This window comes from Copadichromis virginalis, linkage group LG14, assembly GCF_057382275.1.
Source record: "Copadichromis virginalis isolate Kocher_CV1m ecotype Utaka linkage group LG14, C_Virginalis_male_GT1.1, whole genome shotgun sequence".
In the NCBI taxonomy this organism is placed as follows: Eukaryota; Metazoa; Chordata; class Actinopteri; order Cichliformes; family Cichlidae; genus Copadichromis; species Copadichromis virginalis.
The window spans coordinates 21,594,098-21,612,654 of NC_140631.1; the positions used below are offsets into that span (position 1 = coordinate 21,594,098).

The window sequence follows — 18,557 nt, forward strand, 5'->3', positions numbered from 1 at the left end:
CGCGATAAGCGTAATGCAGCCAGTGTCTCAGACACGACAGTGGAGTGAATATTTGATGACATCTAGCTGCTTCCTCTACAAAGGTTGAACACACTCATTGTAAATCACTTTAGAAAACCGTGTCTGACAAACGGATGGAAAGCAAAAACAAAACAGGTTTGAAAATTGTCACTACAAAGGTCGACCTACGCTTTGCACAGAGGTTTGTTCGGATACGGTTGCGCATCTGTTTGTTTTGAAATGTCCTGTTTTCTTCTACACTTTCACATTTCAAACCAGCCTCTGGACATGAGTTGAATAAAGCAGCCAATTTTCCCAACACGGAGGTCTGCACAATGCATGGTTGACATTTGGGAGTTGTGTGTGTGTGTGTGTGTGTCAACTCGTCTGCAGGCCTCCTCCAGCATGCATTTAACCACAACACTCTTCTCTAAGACGGCTCGTGGAGATTTTTCTTGTATATTTAAGGGAAACAAAATCTCAGCTTGCAGAGGTGAGGTAAACTCTGGTCACTTGGGGACAGCTATGCAGGAATAAAAGTCAATCCAAAGGAAAGCATCCAGTGTAAGGCCTTTAATAAGTCAGTAACAACCTTCAGCCTTGATTACTCACAGGCCCATTAGCTGTTAAAATACTGTTATATGTCACAATTGCAGCTACTCAGATCCAGTTTCAGTAAAAAAAAATGTATCTGAACAAACAGAGTTCATGACTTGTGCTTTTTTGTATACTTGGTACCTTTGTGTGTGTGTCTGTGTGATATCCCCTTTAGAACAGCTCCCACTCCTGTGCTATGCATGGTCATTTGGGTTGAGGAACCATGCTCTGCTTGTAGGTGGTGCTGTCAGTTAACACGTCTGCTAAACCTGTCTGCCTTAGCTGCTAGAGCTAAGGAGGAAATGTTCATCTTCTAAAAAATGTAATTTAACGGTACAAAAAACAACAGTTTTAATGAAATAACAGCTGCATCTGATGTGATTATTGATTGTTTGGATTGTGATAGACTGTGTGGAATAGGAAATTGTGCTAATATTGACATGACAGCATCATACAGGTATTGCAGGTTGCATATCCATGAGGTTCCACCACACCCCAAAAGTGCTCTGTTGGATTGAGATCTGATGGCTGTGGAGCTCATTTAAGTACACTGAAGTCACTGTGGTGTTCAAGAAACCAGTATGAGATTAAGTGCATTGTGACATGATGCTCAGCTGGTACTGTGGCAAGAAACCGAAAATTACACCACCACCAGATGCAAGACAAGATGGATTCATACTTTTATCTTGTTTGCACCAAATTCTGACCCTTCATCTTTCATCCCTATTCTAATGCTCAGATTGAACTTCAGCAGGTCGTCTTGACCGTGTCTACATGCCTAAATGCGCTGATTTACCGCCACACGATTGGCTTAGATATCTGCACAAATGAGCAGTTAACCTCTTAAGCACCCACACACCCAAAGATGGGAGCAAAAGGGAGGAGACTGCGGAGATCAGAAAACTGCTGGAGGCTTAACAGCTTAAAGCAGTGTGTCTAATAAAGTGGCCAGTAAGTTTATTTATTAAAACATGAAGATTCCTCCACCAATTTGAATTAGCAGAGTCAGTACTTCATGACTCCTCATACAATATAAATGTGGGTAAAGTCACCAGAAGGTGACAAACTCATTGTGAAGAAATCCACAGGGGAGAAGATGACAGACAGCAGCAGGAAGGTAATCCTATAATTAATTAATTATGTAACAGGTAATCGATATTTGTAAGCAGTGTAGCTTCCAGCAACACTGATCTACTCTTTAAGGATTTACACTCTAGGACGTACTCTAGAGTTTCACTTTTTTCATATCTGTGACCAACACTCAGGGCTGATCAGCATTACAGGTCACAAAGCTAATGGCCACCCTTCATGTGTGTACACAAAACTAAGCGCACAAGAAACAGGCAGAGCGTTTGACCACATGTAATTGTGGGTGAGCACGGATGTATCTGTGTGTGTTATTTCTTCTAGGTCAGTGTGAAGACAACCACAGAGAGCACGCTCTGTTCCGTCGGTCACGGTCCAGTGCAATCAGTAGTCGACACTGCTTCTGCACGCACCCATTGTGTGCTTGAGCAGAGTTTGTGTGAGAGGGAGAACAAAAAAGATAATAAACAACGTGTTGTTTGATCAGTCAGTGAGTTAATTTGCATATGTATGTCGCTACTTACGGCTCCATTTTAATCCCTCCCCATCCCTGTTTCTATCCCTCCCTACATTTCCATAGTAAAGAAACATGATAAGGAGACGTTTACGCCACGGCTTTTTGGCAGAGCTGCTCTAACACACAAATGCCCATCAGACCTTGGACATTTTCCCTTTTTCTATGATCAAAGCACATCATAATGACCCGTAAGGATGCCAAACTGTTGCATATTATTGCAAAAAAAAAAAAACACATACATGCATGTAGACACACACAGTTCCACAGAGTCATCCACATGTACAGTAAATGCTGGATATTACCATCATTGAGTGTTATACTAATCAGTCTTTAAGTGTTCCCTCTTCCCTATTTTTTCATAGATCTATTAAAGATCAGGGCCAGTAAGAGCTGCAGCTGAGAGTTGAAGCTGGCTCTCACTGGTCCTCTCCAATATACACCAACTTCAGTTTTTTTCAGCTATGCTATTGAATATTGTTATTTTGCGAGGTTATGCCTGGCCATTGAAAAAAAAAGAAAAGAAAAGCAGACAATCGCTGCTCTTCTGCATCGATTTCACCACAACATCTATTTCTCGCAGGAATGGGAGCACGAGAGCTGAGTGTTTGCAATTTGGAGAAACCTATTCCCGCAACCAACCGTAGCCTGATGAAAACACAGGAGTGCTCTTGCTCCGTGGAGTACACACAGATCTTGTAACCATATGAGAGCAGATTAGAAGCAAAGACTGTTATGTATTGTATACCTAATGGTCATCTATTCAGCTATTATACTTATCTCTGTCCAAGTGGAACAAGATGTTACCGCTGCGATGACGAAGCATCCCAGCGGTAACATCTGACAAAGCTTTATTCTTCATTAGTCCCCCAACAGACCACAAACAAGACAAGACTATACAGTGCCGCTGCCTTCATTTTCACCATTTCAGGCCATTTTGACTGTCAAGAAAAAAAAATCCCCATTACATCCATGTCTTTGATCCCTAAAATCTACTCAGGGATAAAAGGAACAAGGACTGTGAAGTTTAAGGTATTTTTTTAAAATAAAAACACTGAACCTAGTGCCGGTACCAAAGGGAATCAAGCATAGGCTGTATATAAACAATGGACAACGCCACTGACATTTGTGGACTTACATTTTGATGATTTGAGTTGACCTCATCACCATCACAACTCCCATGATCATCATTGGGAGACACAATAATCGATAGACAGCCACACCATGATGCGTGTATTCTGTATACCCAGGGGTAAACATACAGAATACACGCATCATTGCTATTCTGTATTTTACTGTTAAGCCCAACAACCTCAACAGCCTCCAGTTCAATCTCGGGCTCAGCCCTGACTGCTACTCTAAGCTGGTCAGTTGTAAGCAATATCAAATTTTGATTTTGACTCACATCTCAAAGCTTATCCAGTCCACATTCTTACATCTAAGATCCGCCTTCAGCTGGTCTGCTTTTCACTTCTCTTTATGCTTCTCTTCATTGGGTTCCATTAAAGCTCAGAATCTGTGTTAAAACGTTATCAATAACTATTAAAGTCCTACATGGCCATGCTCCTGCTGCTATATAGCAGACCTACTGAGCCCGGCTTCTCTGATCATTCAATCGGGACCTCTTAACTGTTACACACTCCATTTTAAAACCAGAGGCGATCGCACTTTTTAGGTTGCAACACCTAAAATTTTGGATCAGCCATCCTCAGCCCTGAATGCTGAAAACTGCTGAAAATTCATTTTTATAAATTGCCTTTTCCTTAATTTTTATATTTGGCTTTGGTTTGATTCTAATACGTGCATGGAAGTATGCATGTGGGACTAGAAGTATGACCTTATGTTTGACTGTATGCTGGGAACTGAAAACTTATCTTTAATGTGTGGTTTTATCCAAACATTGCAGCACTTTGTAATTGTGTGTTTTAAAAAGTGCTGTAAACATAAGTAATGTAGAATGAACATCACGCAGTATTCACTAAGACTTAAGTAAGTGAAGCTATAAACTCGTTAAGGAAGTGTTTACTGAGGTGCTAAATTACGACACGAGGAGTCGTCTTTAGTCTTGGACACGTTTGTTTTTGCAAAACAGACGAGTCACGGTTTGCTGGTTATTAGCAAAAAAACAACAACACAAGTTTAACACAATTGTGCATTAGAGCATATCAGGACCTGGAAGTTAATTCCATATTTTACACACAGTCTATGGAGTCAATGTGGCACTCCATTTATCCATCCATCTTCTTTGGTTTATTCAAGTCACAGTCATGGGGGTGCTGGAGCCGATCCCAGCTGTCATAGGGTGAGAGGCAAAGTAGACCCTGGACATGTCTCCGGCCTGTCTCAAGTCTCAGCAACACACTTTGTGGCTCAAAGTCTTCAGCTTGTGTCTGATTTACTTCCCACTCATGTTAAACCATGGCCAAACTATCACAAACTACTCAGGTTCATAATCTTTTAGATTTTCAGCATGAAATTGCAAAGTCACAAACCAATGACCAAATACTCAGGATAGATACATATTTCACTCACAACACAGCAAGAAGACTACTCTTGCGCTGATTTTGTCGTTTTTAGAGTTGGGCAATGTCTACTGAACTCCTTCATGACAACATTTACAGTTCAATATCCTAAACAGGCATCAGGATGTAACGACAGACTACTTGCAATAAACGCACTATAGTATTTTTTAATTATTTTTATGCACCTAAACTAACAGATGTTTTTACTGAAGCACTGTGGCTAAATAAGCTTCTTTTATACTTGAGCAAATCAGGTACAAAGAGACATTCACAACAGTCATCCTATTACTCGATTTGTTGTTTTATTCCCCAGTTTATTTGTAGCATGCACATTTTTCTGGTGCTTACAAATATCTCTAGGAAATATCTTCTCTGTCCAGAAAGAAGTTTGGAATAGGCGAGTGCTTAAACCCAGTTTTAAGGCACCAAAAAGCAACATTATGGTGGCACTGATAATATGCAAATACCTTAATATCATAAGTATTGGAGATTGTGGTATAATTTATTTAAAAGCTGATGTCCTGTCCCCAACTGGTACTTTTGTTTTGCCCACATCTGTCTGTCCATCTGTTTACTTATTTTCTATTGTTGAGTAACTACAGAACAACAGATGCAATCAAATCCCAAACCGATGTACCATCGCGAGGGACAGTGCAATAGCAGATTCCCTAATAACACGCCATCCATCACAATCGCACTCAGTTCTAATAGCGGTTTTATTGTATTACAGCCTGTCACACAACTGAGACACGCAGACACAGCAGCAGGCTCATTCGCCACACTCCCAGCATCCTCGCATACACACAGACAAGCCATGGGCATCGCTCTCGCTGTCTCTCTCTAACTCACAACAACATATTTATTATATAATCAGCCAGATGATTCAGGCTATCAGAGGTGAAGGATGAAAAGAGGCTGTTTTCGTAGACAGCACAGCACACATCCTATCATGATGTAAGAAAGGGCATTGTCTGGGTTTTTGGGAGTAATACACTAATGTGGAGAGGCTTGAATGTTGTTGGGTTGTTTTTGTTCCTTCTGAACTTTGGAGACATCTCTGAGCAGTGAAATAAATGCATCAGGATATTTGACCCTGCTGGTTTTAAATTACAGGTTTCATCTTCAGGAGACCTGATTTGGTCAGTAATTGACCTAATTGTATGACAAACAAGGAGTTTTTTAATGATTTAGAAGAATACTTTATCGTTTACACAAATTCACACACACTTTAAGTCCCTGATGTGACCAATATTCTGACAGCAGGAGGCAAAATGCACCAGAATCACCGCAACTTTCTTTAGAAACATGTTAAAGACAATTGATGAGGTCACAGTGAAGCTTTTTCACACTTGTTTGAAATCCTACCGTGGGTGAGGTCAGCCGCCTCAGGCTCTCCCCCAGCGAGTCGAGGTTCACCCTTCTCCTCCTGGTGACCCTCTTGTGTGGTCCGCCGGGTGCTTGCTCCTCACCCGCCGGGAACACGGTCCTCTCGGCGGGGCTGCGGCCGTTCCAGAGCACCGCTCTGTGGGAGGAGGGGAAGGAAGAGAAGGGGCACCCTCGGATCTCCTCCGCCGGCTCCAACCCGCCGTCCCCTCCGTCTCCCCCGGGGCTTTCGAGCCCACAGTCCGAGCCCACCGAGCTGCTGAACGACTCCGAGGAGATCTTGCGCGACGACGAGGACATGGTGGTGGTTGTGCTGCTGAGAAGAAGAGGAGGAGGAGGAGGATGGTGATGATGATAACAGTGGCGGTGTTAAGGATGAGGATGATGCTACAGTCGGCTCCGTACCACGTCCACCTGTACACCGGGGAGTCATCAGATAGTGGGGGGAGGGAGGGCTGGCTGGTTGAGAGGAAAGGCTTGTGTGTATGTGTGTGATTATGCGCGCATGCTGTGTCGGTGTGCGGGTGAGATAATGTCCAGTCCTGCCCGTGTCTGTGTATGCATATGAGACGCGTCTGCCTGCGTGTGAGACGCGGGGAAAGAGAGAGAGAGGAGGGGGTGAGGTCGACTGAGAGCGAGAGCACTAACGGCACGCAAGCATTTATGAAGGGGGAGGGTATCACCTCTTTAAAACCGTCCTCCGTTACCCCCTAAAAAACGTCCTCCTCGCCGCTCCCCCGGGTGGCCAAACACTCCAGCGGATGCTTCCGATTAAAAATGAGGAGCGGAAGAATTCATCACGCCCGGCAACAGTGTTTATTTTTAATAAAAGACGCAACTATTTTGAAGGACATGTCCCCCTAATTGCCGAAACTGCAGAGCATAACGCGCTGGTCCACCGATAATCCAAACACATGGTAATTATTCCTCTTGCACGCGGGAGAATTTAACAGCATCAGAAAAAAAATGTAACGTATCTTCCTTTTTTTTCTCCTCACGCTGCCCAGAAATCCCCAAAGTCACCGCAGATGTGAGATGCGTCTGCTTCCCTCTCTCTCCTCCTCCTCCTCCTGCTCTTAGTCCTCTGCGACAGCGGTTCTCTTGTCGGTCCTCCAGCTGCTAACCGCAGTCCGGGCATTCCTCCATCTTTTTATTTCCGCTCCTTCACGGCAGCTCCTTGGCCCTTTTTTGTTGCTTTAAGAAGTGGCCGGGGTAGAGGTGAGCTAGAAAGGTAAAAGCGCGCGCGAGAGTGAGCGCGAAAGGTGAGCCAGCAGTAGCAGCACGCGCCAGTGGTGCTTCTAATCTGCGAAGCACGCGCTGTGAAGTACGCGTCAACGCGCTACTCTGCGCTGGAAAACAAACCAGAGCCAATCGATAGACAGACGGAGTTGGGCAATGTCATAGTCTGTGTACTTTAGTTTATTTTTGTATTACATTTTTTATTTTGTATTTATTATTACTTTTATTTATTGTTTATTATTATGTCTTTCGTATTAGGAATTAGAGCCATTTTCATACATAACCCCCCCCCACACACACACACACACACACACACACACACACACACACTCACGCAGACATTGGACAAAAGTAATTGGACAATGACAAACTGACATAACTGAAGAGCAGTTAACTAGTCAGTAGGTTGCTGGTTCGCTTCCTGACTGCTCAAGCCTTCATGGGATGTTAGATAGACGCACTGAAAGCAGTGCTTGTGTGAAGGAGTTATGTTGTATAAAGTGCTCGGGAAAAGCGTTAAATGAAAAGGCGCCAAGTGAGGGCTGTTCCCTAAAATAGCTAGCAAAAGTAGCTCATAAGATTATAAAGGGACCTGGGCTTCCATTTCAGTGAGTGTGGGAAGCACATCCCCCATGAAGGATATACTACCAATGCTGAATGCACCGGATAGTCTTCATTAAACTTTAAATGTTTATTAATACAGAATCAGTATTGATCATTTTTGATTCCAACACTGCCATTTTCACTTTCAATAAAATAGATTAAAATCACTGTGGTTGTGTGTTGTCAGATCTTAAGTAAAAAGTGACGTTACCTTGGATGAAAGCAGATGTTTTCTCCAAAAGCAAAAAACATGCTCTCTGAAACAGTAATTAAAGACGAATCAACTATTCATTCATTTCAAATAGGCTATTCATACATTCTCAATTGATCTGTAGTTCAAAGTGTGTTGTAGACTCTACTGTGAATGTGTGTGTAATATGAACACCATGTAAAGTATTAATGACAGTCATTTTGTTTAAAATTATGTTAGTTTGTCCATTTACTTTTGAGCAACCGGAAAAGGGGGGGAATATAAAAATGGCTGTAATTAGTACACAGTGAATGCAATACTTTTACATTAAATGAATTAAAGATGGAAGTCTCCATACTGTCATTAACATGGTTTCATAATTGTGAAATCTTGGCAGACAACAGTCTGCTCCTCAATTAACTAACAGGAAATGGCACTCGAGCAGCATCTGATTGTAATCTAACAACAGCCGTGGTCAATAAGCCAGGTCCGTGGCAATGTGCCAGATATGTTCAGCTCGGGTTTACATGGACGAACATGGCTCTAAAGGGTGATAATGGAGCTCGCGGCGGTGGCACATGCTTGCTGTATCTGATCAGAGGACAGAATGACGATCAGTCTGGCGCTAACAACAGTCACAACCTTGACCTCTATTAGCAGATCATGTTCATTAATGGCCCCAATGGACCAATCAGAAAGACACTGAGTCAGACAGACATAGTGCATGTATATGCTCACACACCCTAACACAATTTCATGAAGGTGCGCGCTAATTCATTTGACTTTCTGGAGCAGCGTGACCCCAATCCACTGCATATCATTTTATTTTTTCTCTTCTCTCTAACTCACACCCACACACTTTCTCTTGTGCATAGACAACCACACACTCACACACACACGAACGCCTTCTTTTTCTTTCCTTATCTGTCTGCATCAGTCTGCCATCCATCAGTCATAATGTGGGCATTTAATAAAGCCAACACTACAATAGAATAAATGATGTTCCAAAGGAGATAAGCCTACCAGCTGAGAGACTGCCTCGAGCTGGCTGCCAGCCATCTAAAGCTAAGTACAGACAGGGCAACAGATCACTGGCTGTGCTATCATGGAAGCAGAACAGATAGAAAGGGCAACTATTGAAATACTGTGGTAATCTCCTTCAATAGGCGCATGTAACACGGATGCCATTAGACAATAGAAATGTCATCATTGAAATAACGGATGAAGCAGTCCAACCTTGAGTGTTCTTGGCACAGCTCCTTGCTTTTCCTACAGAATTAAAAAAGGATTGATGGATGCACAGTACGTGTTCGCAATGGTGGATGGACGGGCTGACAGATGAGGTCGGGCAGGAGTCTACGTGGAGTATGATGTGATCTGTGGTGAGAGTGGGGAGCAGGGGGAAGAGAGTTTGGAGAGGTGGAGGTATGCACTGGACAGAAGAGGAATGAAAGTCAGTAGAAGTAAAACAGATTACGTCTGTGAAGGTTCTCGGTCATCCAGGTCATCGTAGTCTAAGGAGCTTGGAAAGAAAAGCGTCTGGACTTCTTTAAGTTGCTTGAAGCCGTTTCACCTCTCATCCGAGAAGCTTCTTCAGTTCTAAGGTCAAATGGTGGGGAGTCCCAGATTTAAACCCAGTGGGAGTTTCTCTCCAAAGAGGGACAAAGGACCCCCTGATGATCCTCTACCTAATCACATAAGCCAAGGTGTGAAAGCGGGTTTAGGTCACAATCAGCCAGAGTTTCAGGTGAGCTCATTGTGAAACCTGGCTCCACCTTATCATGTGATTTCCTGAGGTCAGATGGCCCAGGATGTGAGTGGGCGTTAAGGCGTCTGGGAAGGGAACTCAAAACTGGATAATAGATGGCAGACAGTTGGTGTCGTAAACCACCGCCTCTGTTCAAAGATGGTCGCTCACAGTGGACGTAAATGGCTTCTTTCACTCCTCTTTCAAACCATCTGTCCTCTCTGTCCAAAATGTGAACATTGGCATCCTCGAAAGAGTGTCCTTTATCCTTAAGATGCAGATGGACTGCTGAGTCTTGTCCTGTGGAGGTGGCTCTTCTATGTTGTGCCATGCGCTTGTGAAGTGGCTGTTTGGTCTCTCCAATGTAGAGGTCTGGGCATTCCTCGCTGCACTGTACAGCATACACCACGTAACGTGCAAAAGAGGGGTGACGGCACGCAGGGTGGAGAAAAGTGAATTTATGAAAATGACTAAAAAGCATCTTGTGATGATTTTTCAGGCAACAGCCAACCCTGGAAAATAAATAGTTTTAACTCTTCATTTGGGCAAAGTTAGAAAATACATAAATCTGAGTGACAGGATCTTAAAAGATGAAAGGGAACACTTGCACCATGGCTCTTTCTACTCAGACCACACGTGTCTTCTGACCTGACCTCAATTACGATCCCTGGAAAGTTGCGCATCTGTATTTTGCATGACTGATGAAATCTATCTGCAGAACAGACAGAGGCAGAACTATAAACTGCCACAACGGCCCACTCAAAACCAGCTTTCCAGTAGTTCATTCCACAGTACTGCACACCAGCAGACTCAAAAGATAAAAACAATACCAGCCATACTGTCACACAATTTAACCAGTGCAGTACAACACACACAGAATGAGAAGTATTTAAATCCATACTTGTGAAATGGAGCAAAAACCCACATATAGACAAAGCCACACAGGAAACAGCATCACTGGAGTTTAAGCCAGTAAAAGATGAAATGCGTGTAGTTATGGAATGCACAAAGATAAGAAAGGTTCAGGCCCATGGCACACACCAGTGAGTCATGCCTTTAAGATCCTTTCGTTCTGCTGCGCGTGTGTCTGTGGCGAGCGCTGCTAAGCAGGCATGTCGGTTTCAATTTTGTGACGCAGAAGACATACACTCATGTTATTGTCTTATCTCTCTGTCAAATATCTACCTCCTGTCTATACTGAGGCAGAGTGGGTGGGGGCATAAATGAACCAAAAGCTACAGCAGATGCAACAGGATGGTGCCGGGGGTTTGCAGAATACCAGGAGTCAGGCCAGCTAAGGCAGGGATGGGAGAAGACAAATGGCTGATTTGGTCATAAATCTGCCAGAAGCCAATCTAATTGGCCATAACCGTACATCACTCCACGCCACTCTGACGCTATTAACCGTGAAACTGTGCCTCTCTGACACATGTACAATATAAAGAACCTGCTTTACTGGTCATGAGGATGTTTTTTTAAGTTCAACCAGGGTTAAAGAGTAGGGAATTGCATAAAGGAGTATGTCATAGATTTAGCCAAATTTCCACGTAAATGACCGGAATGTGACCCAACTTTTGATTTCACGTATTGAGTGATGGCTTTGTTTTTTGTTTTTTTGTCAGCTGCATCACGTTCATGGCGGCAAGTGCAGCCTATTTATGCCAAAACTGTCACTCAGATGCACATAGAAAAAGAAAAAATAATAAACAACACACAGATTATTGATCGCTCATAAAAACAACAATAATAACACATAACACTGCCTTTTCAGGGAAATGAAATTTTGTCAGTGCTCATACTACAAGTAAGGGGCAATCTCCCTGGTCTCATAACACACCTGATTTCTCTTAATAAAAGTGCCGACCAGTGCCATCTGAGGAGTATTTTAATAATGTCCCTTATTAAATAAAGAGTCCCTGTTCTGTGTACCCACAGGTTAAAAATGTAAGAAAAAAAGAACAGGAGGAACTGCAGTGAGGTACCCAGTCACTCTGTTATGTTTTCTGACACAGGATCCTAATTTAGTGCTTTTCTTTAATAATCTGTGACCATATACACAAACTCTGCAAAATCAAATCTTTCTCTGTGTGATTCTTTGAAATTCAGCACAAACCAGATGTGCCGATGCTTCAAACAGTATCTCAGATGAAACCTGAAAATAACAGGGGTCAATGAAGCAGCAAACCTATAAGAAAGCCAATGCTCTAACCGAAAAACTGCCAAGGTTGCATGCTGGGGCAATCCTGCCCACTGCTCACGAGAGGTGTGTATCCACAACAGACTAGGTCTAAAGGTTGCAATGCTCTGACATATGAGCATGTGTGTACACTTGCCTATGTGGTGATGACATGGAACCCTCTTTTAGAATTAAGTGACAGCTGGAAAGGATCATGAGACCACTGGGAAAGAAATTAAATCCCACGGCTGGAAAGGCAGAGAAGGGCAGCATTGGCAAGAGATGAGAATGGTGGGTATGGCATAGAGACAAGGGCTTTAATTTAGTATCCACTGTACAATTAAAGGGCCAGGTTTTTGTGATGTTAAATAATCAGACCACGTTGAATCATTTCAAAGCTTTGCCCACCTTTAATGTGACCTATAACATTTACAATTCAACTATAAAAAACAAACAAATCTGTGAGTAAAAACACAAAAATAAAAATGTAAGCTGGTTGCACAACTGTGCACACACATCAAAACAAATGCACATTTTGATTTAATCACAGCATTCAGTATTAGTCTGCATGGCACACCTTGACATGGCAGTATTTGTCCACTTGTCATTGCAAGGGCATCTCTTGTGCACAGCCCTTCACATTGCCCCACACATTCTCGTTTAGGATTTAGATTTGGACTCTGGATGGGATGCCCAAACCTTAAATTTTCTTCTGATTAAGCCAATCTTTTGTTGATTTGGATGTATGCTTGCGGTCATTGTCATGCTGAAAGGTTACATTCCTCTTCATCTTCATCTTTCCGGCAGATGCCCAAAGATTTTGGGGCAACAGTGACATTGCAAAGAACTGATTGTCCCCACAAAACTGATGAAAAGACAAGATGAAAACTAGTCAAGTAGGCTGCCAAAAGTTCTACAGGTCTACAGCAACACTGAAGGAGCTGCAGGAATTTCCAGAAAGTGCAACCATGCTGGTTGTATACTACTTGGAACGACAAACTCCAATATTCTCCATAGGTTTGGAGTTTGAGGTAGGGTTGCAAGACGGACTAAAGAAAAAAACAAAACAAAAACAATCAAGCTCAGCTACAATTTGCAAAAACAAAGCTCCCCGGAAAAAAAATCAAGTTTCCCAAAAACATGTGGGAAATTTTTGCCAAAAGATGTGTTTTGGTGTTGCAACACCAAAAGAACACCATACCTATGGTAAAGCATGGCGGTGGCAGTATCATCCTGTCATTTCAAGCATTTTATATTATAAGACCCTAAAAAATTATAAAGAAATACCAATTAGTTCTGGAACCTCTCAGATGTAAACTATATTCAATTGTGCAGGTTAGAGGTCACATTAAAGGTGGGAAAAGTTTTGAAATGATCTATTATGGTCACATAAAACTGTTATTTTAACATTTTACACATACTATCTACTGCATATATGTAGCGACAAAATGCATTTATTATGCAAACATATGTAACTGAAACAAACTTTTGAAACACATTTCTTCATTTGTCCTTTTATTTTTATTTCAGTGAAAATTATCTCATGGTAACATTGCTAGTAGCACATTTATGTTAAATTCCAAATTGGGACTCTACACCAGGTTCATCAAATGCGATCCCTGCACTGGGAAACACATGGTGGTTTGTGTAAGAAGTACAACAAAACAATAAAACAGAATTTTTCTAGCCCTGAGTCTTGGTGCAGTCATGTGGTTTCCACCACTGTGAAAACTGTAACACTTTCTTCCTCTGGTCATCAAAATTTTCTTTAATCATCTTTCTCCAACGCCGAGGCTCCAAGTCCAGCATGCCTCCTACAACTTCCTGTAATAGAAGAAAGAGAGGTCACTCGTACTGAAATTTTACTGTATTGTAACCAGAAAAAAAAAAACGAAAGAAAAAAGCCCAAGGAGATGCATGACGTGTAAGAGTCTCAAAACACCCGCTGACCTTGCCAAAGTAATGAGGGAACTTCTGTTCGTTTTCAATGACATGAGCAAAGCCCCCCTGGAGTCCAAAGTCTACGGCAAAGTATGGCAGACTCCGAGGAACCTGGGAAGGCAATAAAATAAAAATGAAAATTACCATTTCAAAAGGAACACAGAGGAGCAGAAGAAGAAAGTTGAAAGAAAAGTTGCACAGAAAACAACACAAGGCAGAGAGCAGAACAAAAACAGAGAGAAATACTAAGTAACCAGATTAAGAATGAATTAACTGCACAGAGTAAAAATTAACCTACAGCTTGCCGAATGCTTTTCGAAGAGAGGTCGACAACCTTCTTGTTCATGGCCCATTCCTCATCACACTCCATGATAGCTTTCTAAGAGAACACAGATTGTTTTTTAAAAACCACAATAGAAAGGCTATTTAAACCCCAAAGCAACCAATACACTCAATTAGACTGATGAGAGATAGGAGGTCCACACACCTTAAAATAGATAGGTGCCATATCTCCCAGCTCTTTGGGTAGTGGGATACACTCTAACACCATGTGCTGTCTCCTGCGGGGATTCATGTGCGTTTCCATGAACACACAGTCCAGCTCCTGGGCCTCGAACATCCGCACCAAAGTACGTCGGAACAGCTGAGGGCAGTAAAGTGGCACAGAGGTGAGCTCAGTTACACTTTATAGCAGCAATTTGGCTCCAATGATTTCTGCCACTGTTCTATAAATGCAGATAAAAGTTGTCCCTGTAGCCTGGAGCAACAGTATTCCGAGCACTGATGGGCTAACCTGCATTTCTGCCCATATATCCTCATCCATGCCAGTGGCAGAGCAGTGATGCTGGAGTGGACAGATGAGACAGTGGCCCTCTGTCATCGACACTCCTGCGGGCAGGCTTAGGTACACCTAAGAACAAGATCACAACACACAGACACAGATGAAATTTAGCAAAGCATGCATAAATCTATGAGGTTTAAACCTTCTCGACATTCCAAAAGTAATCACAGCCCACCTTTATCATCTATATTTCCAATTATACCTTGATGGACAACTCGAACAATTGAGGATCCAAGTATGCCAGCACAGATTCCTTTTACTTGTCCCATAACAGCCTGCGTTAACCAGCGCTTACCTTGCTTCCTATCGCCACTATAAGGTGTTTCTGGAGCTCTTTGCTGCTGAAACAGTGCTGGCATTTCTCCATTGAGGCAGCCAGCCTCCTACTCTCCCCGATGGCTTTGTTCCTCATCCTCTCCTCCTCCCTCCCCTCACCCTCCCGCTGCGCTGCGCTCGACACAAACATGTCGTCCAGCGTGTAGTTGTCGCCGTCCGTCTTCCCCATCATCTAGATTAGAGGAGAGCGATAAAGAGACAGAGACGGAGACAGAAACGGTGAGGGGGGCGTCTCTATACATTTTCTCTCATGTCTGATGTTGTTTTTTGTGTATTTTGCGGTTTGAAATTCCTGTTTCAGACTTTCAAACAAAAAGAGAAAACATACATTTTTAAAAACAGTAAAGCGATTGAAACTGTCATTATTTATTAATTAAGTCATTGCTGTAGTGTCAACTAAATGCACGCAGGTGTCGACTCTCTGTGCATTAACAGTATTCGTCAGGACGCTGACTCTAGTGTTTCTACGTCTGAGTCTTGTCACCATGGTGATCCAGCAACAGGTTGGAATCTGTGTGTATTTGAGAGAGCGAGAGTCAAGCGTCGCTCAAGTGTGTGTGTGTACATGATACGCTGTGTAGGAGTGAGTGTGTGAGAGTGAAAATTGGATTAGTTCCCTTTCAGTCGATTCACTCGGTACAACACATAAGTATGGGATATCACGCCCTCGCGTGTCCTGGCTGAAGAAACCTTTATTCACGCCTTTACGGCAGATGACGTGTGATGACACGCGCAAGGCCCCGCCCGCACATATAGCCGCTGCCATCACCGTCATCCCTCAGTTCTTACGCTCTTCACCTCGCTGAGAACACCTCTGCTGAGTTGGGCTAGCTAGCTACTGCTAGTTAGCTCCGTTGTCTGCCAACTTGAACCTAGCTTAACTGCCCCTGTTGGTGTTAGCCTCCACCGCCCAGCTGGTGCGTAGGCTGCCCGCGGAGCGCTATTTTCAAGTTTTTCTTGTGCAGCGTTTCGCTTTGCGTTTTGGGAATGGACTCCAAACCGAAGCGAGCAAAGCAGAAATCTTCTGTTCGCCCCTGTCCTCAGGGATGTGGTTTCTCTTTGCACGACAGCGACCAGCACGATGCCTGCCCTGTCTGCCTGGGGATCGTCCACGCTAGGAGAGCGTTGACGGAGCCCGAAGCTTGTGCGTTTTGTCGCCAGCTCCGACGCTCGACCCTGGAAAGACGGGTGACGTTTGTGGAAAGAGTGCTGGGACGCTCGGCTGTCGCACGGCATGACCCTCTTCTTTCCGAGTCTGGAGCCCCGGCTTCGTCCGAGTCCGAAGACGAAAATTTTCAGGTCGATGTCCCCGCGATTAGCTGGGCTGACCACATGGAATACGTTGACGGGTTAGCCGATGACGGACCGGAACCATGCAGGAGCGCTGACGGGCTTCAGCCTGGGTTGAAGCCCGCCAGCGCTCCCCAGGAAGACGATGACGTGCTGGACATCGGCCTGGACATCCATGGTTTGTCGGAGGATGAGCAGGAGAGCTCATTGTCGACCCAATATGCCGCCGCTGCTGCGCCGGTCGGCCACGATGACACCTCTCTTTTCTCCCTGTTTCGCCGTGCCGCTGAGAAGCTGCAGGTGGACTGGCCCTCTCCTCCACCAGCTCGGAAGCCGTCGCGGTTTGCGGGTTTTTTCCTTCCACCGGAGCCCGCAACGGCCAAAAACTGCCTCCCCATGTTCCCAGACTTTCTCTGCGAGCTAACAGCGTCATGGGACAAACCTCTGTCTACCCGCGTCACTGTGCCCGGCTATGGACAGTACATGGAATTGGACGGCGCCGAGGGAGCTGGTTTAGCTAACCCACCCCCTATGGAGCCGTCTCTGGCTGCTTATCTGGCCCCGTCCCATAACCATGGTGTCGGTGGCCCCGCAACTCTGCCGTCCAAGCACTGCAGATTCTCGGCCTCGCAGCTGGAGAAGATTTATCGGGCTCAGGCCGGCACCGCTCGAGCCATGAGCTCCGTCACCATGCTCCAGACGTACCAAGCAATGTGCCTGGCGGAGCTTGGATCGCTGGTTCCGGAGGACAGCCCGCTGTCACCTCTTCTTAACGAGGTTAGAGTCACCACGGATTACATCCTCCGTGCGTCTCGCTGTGCAGCGCTCTCCCTGGGCAGAGGGATGGCTTCGACAGTGGTGGCGCAGAGGCACCTGTGGCTGACCCTCTCCGACGTCCCTGATAGAGACAGAGCTGTGTATCTGGACGCACCAGTGTCTGCGGCTGGGTTATTCGGACATTCACTTGAAGCCATTCAGGCTAGATTCGATCTGAGGAAGAAGCAGACGGAAGCTCTGCGCGACATCATCCCCAGACGCCAGCCCCAGCCCAAGCCCACTGCTAGCTCTCACAGGCCCGCCGCTCCTCTGACAGCTGGCAAGAGACCGGCGCCCACTGCTGGAGTGGGAGGGCCGCCGGCGAGAGCACGTACTCCGGCCCGAGCTCCACGCCAGTCGGCCTGGGGCAAAGGCCCTCCCCCGGGCCCCCGACGGGACCCGACGCCCAGGAGGAAGGAGCCTCAGCCCTCCTAGCTGTGATTGCGAGTGGGGAAGGGATCCGGCAGCAGGGAGACGCTGCTCTTACCCCTCTGTTGCCGCACAAGAGGTGCCGCTTAAGTTCTGTTCAGGTTGTCAGCCCCAGAAGGCGCTGCACTTCCCTATCGCGGTCTCCCAAGCACATAACCCCTGCACACGGTTCAGATGTGTTGAATGTTCAAGCGGCCACATCGAGTGTTCCCGCTGTTTTTCATTGTTATGCCCCGGAAAAGGTGCACCCAACAAAATGTATAAATGTACATGTTCCCATGTTGCAATCAATAAAGAGTGTTGTTTACTCTCAAACAATCTCAAATGCTCAACCTGCAGGCGAAATGAGCCAGGTCAGGCAGGGGATGCAGTCCCCTGCAGACACACTGGGGGGCGACGGCGCCCCGCCGTCAGTGCTGCAGGCCAGCCGGCTGGCTGCTCACTTCCCTCAGTGGCGCGCTTGCGCCCCCTCTCCGTGGGTGCTGCAAACCGTTGCCATGGGTTACCGGTTGCAGTTCCGGGTCAAGCCGCCTCGTTTCCAAAGAGTCGTGAACACGATTGTCAACCCCGAGGCAGCCTTGGTACTCAGAGAGGAAATACAGGCGCTATTACAGAAGAGAGCAATACGGGTGGTCCCCGCTTCGGAGACGGACAAAGGTTGGTACAGCCGTTATTTTGTCATTCCGAAGAAAGGGGGAGGGCTTCGTCCCATCCTCGACCTGCGAGTCTTGAACACGTACCTGCGAACGTACAGGTTCAAGATGCTAACACTCAGACAGCTCCTGAGTGCAGTCGGCCCGGGAGATTGGTTTGCGACAATCGATCTAACAGATGCTTATTTTCATGT

At 45.1% G+C, this 18,557-nt stretch overlaps 2 protein-coding genes across 3 annotated transcripts in view; both read right to left on the bottom strand.

Annotated features, from left to right (window-relative positions):
• The window catches only part of gucy1a2 (guanylate cyclase 1, soluble, alpha 2), a 52,085-nt gene extending 44,681 nt beyond the window's left edge, over window positions 1-7,404 (bottom strand). The window contains exons 1-2 of one of the 2 annotated variants that reach the window (XM_085429895.1): window positions 6,508-7,404; window positions 6,085-6,418 (exon numbers count right to left, since the gene is read on the bottom strand). In XM_085429895.1, the coding sequence (XP_085286021.1) occupies window positions 6,085-6,402 (318 nt within the window). In that variant the 5' untranslated portion in view covers window positions 6,403-6,418; window positions 6,508-7,404. Of the gene's footprint in view, window positions 1-6,084 lie in introns of both variants that reach the window. The other variant, XM_085429894.1, reaches the window with a different exon arrangement.
• Window positions 7,405-12,444: 5,040 nt separating this feature from the next.
• cwf19l2 (CWF19 like cell cycle control factor 2) overlaps window positions 12,445-18,557 on the bottom strand; it is a 29,834-nt gene continuing 23,721 nt past the window's right edge. The window contains exons 14-19 of the mRNA XM_085429896.1: window positions 15,135-15,347; window positions 14,792-14,908; window positions 14,486-14,641; window positions 14,297-14,377; window positions 14,008-14,109; window positions 12,445-13,881 (exon numbers count right to left, since the gene is read on the bottom strand). Coding sequence (XP_085286022.1) covers window positions 13,741-13,881; window positions 14,008-14,109; window positions 14,297-14,377; window positions 14,486-14,641; window positions 14,792-14,908; window positions 15,135-15,347 — 810 coding nt within the window. The 3' untranslated portion in view covers window positions 12,445-13,740. The remainder of the gene's footprint in view (window positions 13,882-14,007; window positions 14,110-14,296; window positions 14,378-14,485; window positions 14,642-14,791; window positions 14,909-15,134; window positions 15,348-18,557) is intronic.